The following is a 13,612-nucleotide window of genomic DNA, read 5'->3' on the forward strand; positions in this document are numbered from 1 at the left end:
CATAACAAAGCTAATGAAATAGTTTGATTATGGCAAGAAATATGGAATATAAAAGTCGAGATGCAATGCTAAAAGTGCATAAAACCTTAGTAAGACTGTGCAGTTTTGGGCTCCACACTACAGGGTGGATGTTGAGGCAATAGAGCTGATATAGCAAATCTGCACTAGGATGCTGTCTGATATGAGGAAATAGAAATATAAAGAAAAATTGGGGCTATTTTCATTAGAACAGAGGAGATTAAGGGGTGATTTGATAGAGGTATTTAAAATTAAGAGAGTTATTAACAGAGTAGATAGAAATAGACTATTTCTGTTGGTTGAGGGGTCTAGAATAAGAGGACAAAGTTATAAAATTAAATGTAAGAGATTTAGGAGAGAGAGAGAGCAGGAGATTTTTCTTTAGGCCCAGAGGGTTGTGAGACTGTGGAATGAACTATCAGAGTTAGTGTTTGAAGCAAAGATGGTGTCAACATTCAAGAATAGGCTAGATAGATGGCTGAAAGAAAGGGGAACAAAGGGATATGGAAACAGAGTGGGCACATGGGATTAGGATTACTGCTCCTGTGGAAGATAAACACCAAGACGAACTGGTTGGGCCAAATGTCCTGATTTCTATGCAATTCTATGTAATAACCACATTTTAAAAAATTCATTCATGGGGTGTGGGCGTCGCTGGCAAGGCCACCATTTATTGCCCATCCCTAATTGCCCTTGAGAAGGTGGTGGTGAGCCACCTTCTTAAACCGCTGAAGTCCGTGTGATGAAGGTTCTCTCACAATGCTGTTAGGTAGGGAGTTCCAGGATTTTGACCCAGCGATGATGAAGGAACAGCGATATATTTCCAAGTCAGGATGATGTGTGACTTGGAGGGAAACGTGCAGGTGGTGGTGTTCCCATGCGCCTGCTGCCCTTGTCCTTCTAGGTGGTAGAGGTTGCAGGTTTGGGAGGAGCTGTCGAAGAAGCCTTGGCGAGTTGCTGCAGTGCATCCTGTGGATGGTACACACTGCAGCCACGTGCGCCGGTGGTGGAGGAAGTGAATGTTTACGGTGGTGGACGGGGTGCCAATCAAGCGGGCTGTTTTGTCCTGGATGGTGTCGAGCTTCTTGAGTGTTGTTGGAGCTGCACTCATCCAAGCAAGTGGAGAGTATTCCATCACACTCCTGACTTGTGCCTTGTACATGGTGGAAAGGCTTTGGGGATTCAGGAGATGAGTCACTCACAACAGAATACCCAGCCTCTGACCTACTCCTGTAGCCACAGTATTTATGTGGTTGGTCCAATTTAGTTTCTGGTCAATGGTGATCCCCAGGATGTTGATGGTGGGGGATTCGGCCCGATTGTAATGCCATTGACTGTCAAGGGGAGGTGGTTAGACTCTCTCCAGTGCATCTAATCAATCCTGAGGGAAACAAGTGGCTGTAACAAACAAAATGTGCCAAGTGTAAAATCATGTGTTTTCCCAGCCAAAGATAACTTTATTAGTGCGGAAAGTAGAAGTTTCTGTACTTCAGGAGGAAAAGTTTCTTGGAAGGAGTACTCTCTGACGCTCCTAAAAACTTACTGTCCTGAAACTTGGGCAATTCTAATGAAATTTAAAGAGAATAGTCTTCTTAAACAATTGCTCTCATGCAAACATCCAATTTGATGAGGTTCTACTCATTTGCGAAGTGCAAGATACAGTACCCCACCAATAAATCTGATAGTACTGCGAGAGTTAGAGACAGAAAGTAACAGTTGGGACATGATATCAGAAGTACGAGCCAAGAGCACTTTCTTTACAGGTCCTAGCTGTCCTCCTTGTCCGGCTATTTTGAACCAAGATGCGATACCTGTGGCTAAAATTAAATTAAGGTTTTTGCCTCGTCTTACCTTAGTAACGGTCCCTTTAACTAGTCGTAAAACCCAAGAAGTTTAAAATCAACTGCAGTCAGAATCGTGTCTCCAGTGTAACACAATACATATGAGGCTATCATTTGCTAGCTGTCACCAAAGCTACAGAAAATTTGCTGGAGGAGCCAAGATGCATTCAAACAAAAAAAAATACCATGTGATTTGCTCAGTTATGTGCAGGACTGGCAGTTAGCATATCTACTATAAACATATATATATATATATACACATTCTGGAGGGGGAGGGTGAACAGCCAGTTGTCGTGGTGCATATAGGCACCAACGATATAGGTAAAAAACAGGATGAGGTCCTACAAGCTGAATTTAGGGAGTTAGGAGTTAAACTAAAGAGTAGGACCTCAAAGGTAGTAATCTCAGGATTGCTACCAGTGCCACGGGCTAGTCAGAGTAGGAATGACAGGATAGCTAAGATGAATACGTGGCTTGAGAGATGGTGCAAGAGGGAGGGATTCAAATTCCTGGGCCATTGGAACCGGTTCTGGGGGAGGTGGGACCAGTACAAATTGGACGGTCTGCATCTGGGCAGGACTGGAACCAATGTCCTAGGGGGAGTGTTTGCTAGTGCTGTTGGGGAGGGTTTAAACTAATGTGGCAGGGGGATGGGAACCGATGCAGGAAGTCAGTGGGAAATAAAGTGGTGACAGAAACAAAAGGCAGTAAGGGAGAGTGTACAGAACATGACCGGACAGATGGTCTGAGAAAGCAGGGCAAAGACCAAGGGAAGACTAGATTAAACTGCATTTATTTCAATGCAAGAAGTCTGATGGGCAAGGCAGATGAACTCAGGGCATGGATGGGTACATGGGACTGGGATGTTATAGCTATTACTGAAACATGGCTAAGGGAGGGGCAGGACTGGCAGCTCAATGTTCCAGGGTACAGATGCTATAGGAAAGATAGAGCAGGAGGTAAGAGAGGAGGGGGAGTTGCGTTCTTGATTAGGGAGAACATCACGGCAGTAGTGAGAGGGGATATATCCGAGGGTTCGCCCACTGAGTCCATATGGGTAGAACTGAAAAATAAGAAGGGAGAGATCACTTTGATAGGATTGTACGACAGACCCCCAAATAGTCAACGGGAAATTGAGGAGCAAATATGTAAGGAGATTACAGACAGCTGCAAGAAAAATAGGGTGGTAATAGTAGGGGACTTTAACTTTCCCAACATTGACTGGGACAGCCATAGCATTAGGGGCTTGGATGGAGAGAAATTTGTTGAGTGTATTCAGGAGGAATTTCTCATTCAGTATGTGGATGGCCCGACTAGAGAGGGGGCAAAACTTGACCTCCTCTTGGGAAATAAGGAAGGGCAGGTGACAGAAGTGTTAGTGAGGGATCACTTTGGGACCAGTGATCATAATTCCATTAGTTTTAAGATAGCTATGGAGAAGGATAGGTATGGCCCAAAAGTTAAAATTCTAAATTGGGGAAAGGCCAATTTTGATGGTATTAGACAGGAACTTTCAGAAGTTGATTGGGAGAGTCTGTTGGCAGGCAAAGGGACGTCTGGTAAGTGGGAGGCTTTCAAAAGTGTGTTAACCAGGGTTCAGTGTAAGCACATTCCTTATAAAGTGAAGGGCAAGGCTGGTAGAAGTAGGGAACCTTGGATGACTCGGGAGATTGAGGCACTAGTCAAAAATAAGAAGGAGGCATATGACATGCATAGGCAGCTGGGATCAAGTGGATCCCTTGAAGAGTATAGAGATTGCCGGAGTAGAGTTAAGAGAGAAATCAGGAGGGCAAAAAGGGGATATGAGATTGCTTTGGCAGATCAGGCAAAGGTGAATCCAAAGAGCTTCTACAAATACATAAAGGGCAAAAGGGTAACTAGGGAGAGAGTAGGGCCTCTTAAGGATCAACAAGGTCATCTATGTGCGGAACCACAAGAGATGGGTGAGATCCTGAATGAATATTTCACATCGGTATTTACGGTTGAGAAAGGCATGGATGTTAGGGAACTTGGGGAAATAAATAGTGATGTCTTGAGGAGTGTACATATTACAGAGAGGGAGGTGCTGGAAGTCTTAACGCGCATCAAGGTAGATAAATCTCCGGGACCTGATGAAATGTATCCCAGGACGTTATGGGAGGTTAGGGAGGAAATTGCGGGTCCCCTAGCAGAGATATTTGAATCATCCACCGCTACAGGTGAGGTGCCTGAAGATTGGAGGGTAGCAAATGTTGTGCCTTTGTTTAAGAAGGGCGGCAGGGAAAAGCTTGGGAACTACAGACCAGTGAGCCTGACATCTGTAGTGGGTAAGTTGTTAGAGGGTATTCTGAGGGACAGAATCTACAGGCATTTGGAGAGGCAGGGACTAATTAGGAACAGTCAGCATGGTTTTGTGAGAGGAAAATCATGTCTCACGAATTTGATTGAGTTTTTTGAAGGGGTAACCAAGAAGATAGATGAGGGCTGTGCAGTAGACGTGGTCTACATGGACTTCAGCAAAGCATTTGACAAGGTACCGCATGGTAGGTTGTTACATAAGGTTAAATCTCATGGGATCCAAGGTGAGGTAGCCAATTGGATACAAAATTGGCTTGACGACAGAAGACAGAGGGTGGTTGTCGAGGGTTGTTTTTCAAACTGGATGCCTGTGTCCAGCGGTGTGCCTCAGGGATCGGTGCTGGGTCCGCTGTTATTTGTTATTTATATTAATGATTTGGATGAGAATTTAGGAGGCATGGTTAGTAAGTTTGCAGATGACACCAAGATTGGTGGCATTGTGGACAGTGAAGAAGGTTATCTAGGATTGCAACGGGATCTTGATAAATTGGGCCAGTGGGCCGATGAATGGCAGATGGAGTTTAATTTAGATAAATGTGAGGTGATGCATTTTGGTAGATCGAATCGGGCCAGGACCTACTCCGTTAATGGTAGGGCGTTGGGGAGAGTTATAGAACAAAGAGATCTAGGAGTACAGATTCATAGCTCCTTGAAAGTGGAGTCACAGGTGGATAGGGTGGTGAAGAAGGCATTCAGCATGCTTGGTTTCATTGGTCAGAACATTGAATGCAGGAGTTGGGATGTCTTGTTGAAGTTGTACAGGGCATTGGTGAGGCCACACTTGGAGTACTGTGTACAGTTCTGGTCACCCTATTATAGAAAGGATATTATTAAACTAGAAAGAGTGCAGAAAAGATTTACTAGGATGCTACCGGGACTTGATGGTTTGACTTACAGGGAGAGGTTAGACAGACTGGGACTTTATTCCCTGGAGAGTAGGAGGTTAAGGGGTGATCTTATAGAAGTCTATAAAATAATGAGGGGCATAGATAAGGTCGATAGTCAAAATCTTTTCCCAAAGGTAGGGGAGTCTATAACGAGGGGGCACAGATTTAAGGTGAGAGGGGAGAGATACAAAAGGATCCAGAGGGGCAATTTTTTCACTCAAAGGGTGGTGAGTGTCTGGAACGAGCTGCCAGAGGCAGTAGTAGAGGCGGGTACAATTTTGTCTTTTAAAAAGCATTTGGACAGTTACATGGGGAAGATGGGTATCGAGGGATATGGGCCAAGTGCAGGCAATTGGGACTAGCTTAGTGGTATAAACTGGGCGACATGGACATGTTGGGCCGAAGGGCCTGTTTCCATGTTGTAACTTCTATGATTCTATGATTCTATTCATCTTTTGTTCAATAAATTCACTTGTTTTTATATCTAAAACAGTATGATGTTGTGGTGCTCTGCCACTTTTCAAAGATGGAAGGAAGTCTCTGAAAGTACAGGATAGATCCACAAGTTAAAGCAAATTTCAGAAAAGTTGTTGGTACATTTTCCTGGGCTCACTATCAGAAACTTAGATGTCAGAGCCAGTGTAGACAATCTCGAGACTGTAGAGAGCTAAGATTCCCTGGTAAGAATAATCTAAAATACAGAAACCGAAGTATCTAGGATAAGGGCAGAAAAACTTTAAACATAGCATCTTCTTCTGCATTCCTCTAAAGGACGGCCACTTGTCTTTACATGCAACAGAACAACCCAGGCTAGGGATTTCTGTGACATTTTTCTGTTGTTTCTTAAAATTATATCTACTTGTTCCTCAACAAAGTGTTTCCCTACAGAGGAAGTATCTAACAGTTTTACTTGCAGGTCCGTAATTCTACAAAACAAGATTCCCTGGCTGCTACTTTGAGGGCATCAAGTGGAGATTGTTTCAAGAGTTTAACCATTTGTTTAATGTTGTGCACTTTGGCAAGGGAGGTCTGAAACATCATTGTACTAATCTGCACCACTTATGCATGGACAGATTTAGGGCTCAATCGACTGCAGTCCTCAGTTAGAGTGTGCTACGGGCATGCATCGTCTTCCCCAATGCATTGATTTGTTTCAGATTCTTTCCCCAGATGTAGCAATCTTGACATGCTTAGATAATTTGCCACATTACATGCCATCACAGAAGTACCTTCACAGCAGGATTATCATACAGTGCAAGGATTCTAGCATTCAAATTAAGTGTGTTTACCGCATTCAATAACCCTTTTACCTCTCTCTCTGCTCAACTAGGATTGAGTGTAACAACTTCCTTTCCAACCCATTGTTACATAAAATATCAGTGCTGATAGTGGCCAACTGGACGCAAAGTCAAAATATCTGGTGATCACAAAAGGCATCATTGTTACAGTTAAGTAACAGAAGGTAGATGTCAGTGCAACAGGGAGTTCCTTTTCCTCCATGTTTTCATACACAGCTATCTATTTAAGGTTGCCGTTAGGAACTGAACAGATTCTAAGAGCACTACAGAATCTGGAGCTCTCCTTACCTAATGAAAAGGGCTGATGTTTCAGTTCAGTAATACTGGGCTGAGCTTGTTCTGTTCTTTTCCACTCCTTCGGTTTAGCACTATGTTCAATGTTCTGTGTGAGTAACAGCTCATCCACCTGCTGGATACATTGATCTGCATCCTGTGTTCTTATCTGTGAATAAAGATATACATCAAAATCTAGAAAAAAAAACGTACCAATACTACAAAACCTGTTGAGTATCATTTATAACTAGGGAAATACTCTACTAGAATTCATTTTAAAAAGATGTTTACTTAGGAACAATACTCAGGAGTGCGCCGAAAAAAAATATTTCCTTTCAAATAAAGAGAAATCACTAAGTCCATTTTCTTGCTGCCAGCTGCTAGAGGGTTTACCATTCAGTTGAAGTAAGCAATGGTTCTGTCAACTAACAATTCCACTCCAACTCATTGTAGGACCACAGATTGGCATCCTGGATGCCAATCCCAGAACCATCGGTGCTGGTGAAGTCCTTGGAGTTACTACATTCCAGCTCCAGGATCTATGCTCCTACAGTGAGACGATTCACCCAAGGACTATACAGCTAAATTGTTCCCACTGGCTCTGAGACATGGCATGGTGTGCCTCTAGCTTCTGAGACAAGCAAATTTAACAATTAACCCATCCACTATACCATTCAACTTTAAAATGTAACTTTTTCACATTTAGAATTGTTAACTTATAGAATAGACTGCAACCTAACAGAGTGAATGCAGGCATGGCAGAAGCATTGAAAAGAGAAATAGACAGACACCTGATTTATCTGGAAGTAGAGAGCTGTGGGTTTAGATTTGATAGAAGAAAACTGATGTTAGATTAACTACCTCCATATAGTCTACCTCATTCTCTAAATGAGATTCAATTTCCACAAACAAGTGAATATGCCATCTTCCAAAAAGGAGAAACCACTGGACAGTAGGACCATCTTGGTACATAATACTGATGCAAATACATGTACAGTACCAAAAAATATGAGCAACTCCAATTTCTGTTCAGAGAAGGAAAAGAGTGAAGCAGGGATCTTTGTATGTGAACACTGAGCTACGTTCAAAGAATAAATATGGTTATAAAAAAAGCAACAAATTAACATTTTCCTATTCCCTCAACTTTCACATAAATTTGAATTATACTGAAATAGAACAAGAGGTGGATAAAATTATGGCTTCATTTTATTCTAATTTAGCAAATACATTCGTCAAAGCACTCATCATTCCCAGTTGTCAGATCAAGCCTGTAATGCCTTGAAAAAGGTTGTATTTTTGGGTAAATTCGTAGGTAATGATGTCCAGAAGGGAGTCATGCTCAAAGGCATAGTGTCAAGGATAGGACCAAACAATTGCAGCATCAATTCTCTGACTCGCAGCTCCTTGCTCGAAACACAGGATTAATGAATTTCATCATTTCTATCATAGTGTGGTCACAGCATAAGGAAAATTAGTCTCAACTTCATCTAGTGGTTCATGATCAGCTTATTGGCTCCACTTCCCTCCGCTGCTAATTTCAGTGATGTATAAAGTTATCATTACCCAGTGGTGAAATACTGTACCCCTGTTTAGTAAGGGACAGCTAAAACACATTTCTTGTTCCTATGCCTTGTACAGTCTAAAGTTCTGTGCATCAACGGATTTATTTAAGGATGCAAAATCCAACATCAACAACAAAGAGAAATGCCAGTGCAGAAGTTTTATACACCGAGGTTTAGGCTTTTTGTGTCACTGGATGCACCTCCAGCAGAGTGGGACTTCCCTCCATCCCCAATATGCTCCCCTGACCATAGAGGTATTTCTGACCCAGGGTTATCTACTTACAGGAAGCAGGTCCCACATCCTCCACTGGTGACTTGCGCCAGTATGAAATGCAGGCCTCAGGACCTGACATAGCATGATAAAGAGACAGCCAGTAGGATGCTCATAAAAAAATTGATCTTGCCCAATAAATTTGTCCATTTAGTGACTGGCCATGTGAATGGCAAACTCAGAAGTGCCAAGTGGATGATCCATCTCGGCCTCCTCCCGAGATCCCCACCATCACAGAAGCCAGTCTTCAGCCAATTCGATTCACGCCACGTGATATCAAGAAACGGCTGAGTGCACTGGATACAGCAAAGGCGATGGGCCCCGACAACATCCCGGCTGTAGTGCTGAAGACTTGTGCTCCAGAACTAGCTGCGCCTCTAGCCAAGCTGTTCCAGTACAGCTGCAACACTGGCATCTACCCGACAACGTGGAAAATTGCCCAGGTATGTCCTGTCCACAAAAAGCAGGACAAATGCAATCCGGCCATTTACTGCCCCATCTGTCTACTATCAATCATCAGTAAAGTGACGGAAGGTGTCGTCGACAGTGCTATCAAGCGGCACTTACTCACCAATAACCTGCTCACTGATGCTCAGTTTGGGTTCCGCCGGGACCACTCGGCTCCAGACCTCATTACAGCCTTGGTCCAAACATGGTCAAGAGAGCTGAATTCCAGAGGTGAGGCGAGAGTAACTGCCCTTGACATCAAGGCAGCATTTGACCGAGTGTGGCACCAAGGAGCCCTAGTAAAATTGAAGTCAATGGGAATCAGGGGGAAAATTCTCCAGTGGCTGGAGTCATATCTAGCACAAAGGAAGATGGTAGTGGTTGTTGGAGGCCAATCATCTCAGCCCCAGGACATTGCTGCAGGAGTTCCTCAGGGCAGAGTCCTAGGCCCAACCATCTTCAGCTGCTTCATCAATGACCTTCCCTCCATCATAAGGTCAGAAATGGGGATGTTCGCTGATGATTGCACTGTGTTCAGTTCCATTCGCAACCCCTCAAATAATGAAGCAGTCCGAGCCCGCATGCAGCAAGACCTGGAAAACATCCTGGCTTGGGGTCATAAGTGGCAAGTAACATTTGCGCCAGACAAGTGCCAGGCAATGACCATCTCCAACAAGAGACAGTCTAACCACCTCCCCTTGACATTCAACGGCATTACCATCGCCGAATCACACACCATCAACATTCTGGGGGTCACCATTGACCAGAAACTTAACTGGACCAGCCATATAAATATTGTGGCTATAAGAGCAGGTCAGAGGCTGGGTATTCTGCGGCGAGTGACTCACCTCCTGACTCCCCAAAGCCTTTCCACCATCTACAAGGCACAAGTCAGGAGTGTGATGGAATACTCTCCACTTGCCTGGATGAATGCAGCTCCAACAACATTTTAAGAAGCTCAACACCATCCAGGACAAACCAGCCCGCTTGATTGGCACCCCATCCACCACCCTAAACGTTCACTCCCTTCACCACCGGCGCACAGTGGGTGCAGTGTGTACCATCCACAGGATGCACTGCAGCAACTCGCCAAGGCTTCTTCGACAGCACCTCCCAAACCCGCGACCTCTACCCCCTAAAAGGACAAGAGCAGCAGGTACATGGGAACAACACCACCTGCACATTCCCCTCCAAGTCACATGCCATCCCAGCTTGGAAATATATCGCCGTTCCTTCATTATCGCTGGGTCAAAATCCTGGAACTCCCTTCCTAACAGCACTGTGAAAGAACCTTCACCACACGGACTGCTGCGGTTCAAGAAGGCAGCTCACCACCACCTTCTCAAGGGCAATAAATGCCGGCCTCGCCAGCGACGCTCACATCCCATGAACGAATAAAAAAAGATTGTTTGCACAAACCACTCTTCATTTTTACTCCACCACCCTCTAAACGTCAGTGTCTAACAGGTGGCTCGTGTGTCCAGCGGTCAAAGTATGTTTTTATTTTGATTCTTGGCAAGGCTGGCAATTATTGTCCATCTCTCGTTGCCGTGAGAAGGTGGTGGTGGGCCTTCTTCTTGAGCTGATGTTTGCAGTTTGATAAAACTCAGTGGTTTGCTAGGCAACATCAGAGGGCAGTTAACAGTCAATCACGTTGGTGTGGAATTGGAGTCACATAGAGGATGGACTGGATAAGGTTAGCAGGTTTCCTTCCCTAAAGAACATTACTAAACCTGTTGGGTTTTTATGACAATCCAATAATTTCATGGTCACTTTTTACTGATACCAGCTTTTTATTTCCAGATTTTTTAAAACTGAATTCAAATTCAAACTACCATGGTGGCATTTGAACTCACATTCTCTGGATTATTAGTCTAGGCCCCTGGATTACAAGTAGGGTAAAATAACGACTATACTGTCGTAACCATAAACAGCAGGAAATATGATAGAGGTCATGTTTCCCTCATTTGCATGTGTTTAGCATTCACTCATCCACAAAGGGACATACATAGTTTGCCCTGACAACCTGGCCCCTGAAAAATGTCAGGCAGGTTAGGAGTAAGCTGAACACATTCCCAAGTAACTTTCTACCTCCTCATGCCCCAGATCCACACAAAAATACATCTGCCCAGGGAGAAGAGGCAGCAAGTTAACCCCACCTCCACTCCTTCAAAACACCATGATCTGGAACTCCATCCCTTCTGTGCAGTTCAAATAGAGAACTAATCATCAGATGCTCAATCAGGGTCATTATGTTGCAGGAAATCTGACTGGTATATTGGTACCCTAATATCATTTCTCTCATTTTTTTTTGTACTGCTAGGGACTATCAAGGCCAAATTTGTGAGAGATGTATCTTCAATACAACTGACAATTGCTACCCCTATTTTTGAACAATATGTATAAAGTAATTCATTCCATTACCCCCATTTTACAAATTGCTGCTTAGTAATAGGTTCATCTCAGGTTAGGTTACTGGACTTGTAAATATCCTTAGTTCAATCAATACAGAAGGCTAATGATGTAAAATTCACAAACCATTTTAGGCAAAAACTTCAGACAAGGTCTTTCAACAGCTCTCCCTGAGTGCCAAATACAAATAGATGGATCAATCACCAAGACAAAAAGTTAATTTACTCTACATATGGAAGTGAGAGCACAATGTTAGACACAAACTTGTGGAGCTGGTGGTTCAGGTCACAATTTGCAATGCTACATTAATAAAAGGTTTTGACTTCTATACAATTCACAATCTTGGATACTATCCAGTGTTTCCCAATCTCTGAAGATTGGTCATACGACTGCAATAGCTATCACACTGACTGCTGACAAACTAAGAATCAATTGTGGTCAGTAGTAATACCAGATAGACAGGGCCTGTTGTCACAGTTACAGGATCAGATATTGCAAGACCATCCTTAGAACCTCCATTTTACAACTTGATTCTAAAGAGAGATAGTCTTTCTTCTGAAAGTAACGGCAGATACTTTGTTAATGTCCAAAACAACCTTCACTTTGAAACACTACAAAAATGGAACCACAAACAGCAAAACTGCAACAGAGCCAACATTACACAAAAAGACCAAAAGCCTAGATATCACACTTCAAACAGCTGGAAGAATCATATTTGTATCAATAGACCAGCCTGAATATGGAGGTTTCATTAATAAGGCTGAATCGTAATTTAAACTCTTTCAGGAACAGCATTTACAGTGGAAGGTAGATTTTTTCTCTTTTCAACATTCTTACATAGAAACATACATTTTAACACAGAAACATATATTGTAAAACTGTGATAACTGGACCACAGGTAAATGTTATTACAGATTAACACACTCATCTTGTTTGGGATTTATAGTAAACAGAACTTTATACAGTCCACTCAGAAGCTTCCTTTGATTAAATGTGCAGGAATAATTTCTCACATCCTAAGCAGGGTAACATTTGCAACCACACCCACACTCACATTTTAAATGGGAGAAACAATGTACTGCCACAAACTATCCTCAGCCAACAAATTAAAGAGATCTCACCCTAAAAAAAGAAAAATGCAAATCAAATAAACTAAACAAAAACTGAAAGAAATAACCTAAGATGCATGATTTATTTAAAAAAATTATTTGGATCTTAGGCAGAAAACAATTAAGAGATTCAATGCAAATCAATTCTTATAATCCTCATGGACATAAACTACAGCTCAATCAACTAGTCAGTGTTTTGCATCTCTATAATTCGACTTTTAATACATTTAGTAATATTCAACTGCATGTGTTTTTCCAGACTACCACTTTGAATTCCTAAAGTATATGACAGAAAATACACTGGAAGTAGCAGCCTAGTAACCCTGCACAGTAGTGTACTGAGCACAAAGTAACACTGCAATGTAGAACAGTAGGATATGGATTCTCCATCACAAAGAGTCTTACTTTCAGCTTCAGAGAAAATGGAATAATTAAAGGGCTCATAAGAACATAAGAACATAAGAAATTGGAGCAGGAGTAGGCCAATCGGCCCCTCGAGCCTGCTCCGCCATTCAATAAGATCATGGCTGATCTGATCCCAACCACAAATCTAAAGAACACAAGAAGTCGGAGCAGGACCCGGCCACATAGCCCCTGGGCCCTCTCCGCCACCCACAGGGCATTGACCGATCCGAACTCAGCTTCATGTCCAATTTCCTGCCCGCTCCCCATAACCCCTAATTCCCTTTACTTCTAGGAAACTGTCTATTTCTGTTTTAGACAGTTTCCTAGAAGTAAAGGGAATTAGGGGTTATGGGGAGCGGGCAGTAAATTGGACATGAATCATCAACTTGTGGTATTCTTATCCACCTCCTAGCAGTTGGCATAAGCACAGCTTTAACAGAAGCCCAGGAACAGATAGCTCACCTCTCAGATGAGGACTGCTATTAGGGTACAAAAAGTTGTGGGGATAAAGTAACAGCAGCAATCAATTGCAATGGCTACCTTTATCACTGATTTTAGAAGAATCATTAATTTAGGCTCAAGTCTGAAATACTTATTTATTACTTGCACTTGAGGGATCAATTCCCAAGGGCCTGATAATCTACATCCCAGACTACTAAAGGAAATGGCCCTGGAAATAGTGGATGCATTCGTGATCAACTTCCAAAATTCTAGACTCGAAACAGTTCCTACAGATTGGAGGGTGGCAAATG

At 42.9% G+C, this 13,612-nt stretch overlaps 1 protein-coding gene across 1 annotated transcript in view; it reads right to left on the bottom strand.

Annotated features, from left to right (window-relative positions):
* Positions 1 to 13,612, bottom strand: part of LOC137332220 (histone-lysine N-methyltransferase, H3 lysine-36 specific-like) — a 205,674-nt gene that overhangs the window by 146,700 nt on the left and 45,362 nt on the right. Inside the window, exon 8 of the mRNA XM_067995913.1 lies at positions 6,670 to 6,823. Within this exon, the coding sequence (XP_067852014.1) occupies positions 6,670 to 6,823 (154 nt within the window). The remainder of the gene's footprint in view (positions 1 to 6,669; positions 6,824 to 13,612) is intronic.

Source organism: Heptranchias perlo, chromosome 14 (genome assembly GCF_035084215.1).
Source record: "Heptranchias perlo isolate sHepPer1 chromosome 14, sHepPer1.hap1, whole genome shotgun sequence".
Lineage (NCBI taxonomy): Eukaryota > Metazoa > Chordata > Chondrichthyes > Hexanchiformes > Hexanchidae > Heptranchias > Heptranchias perlo.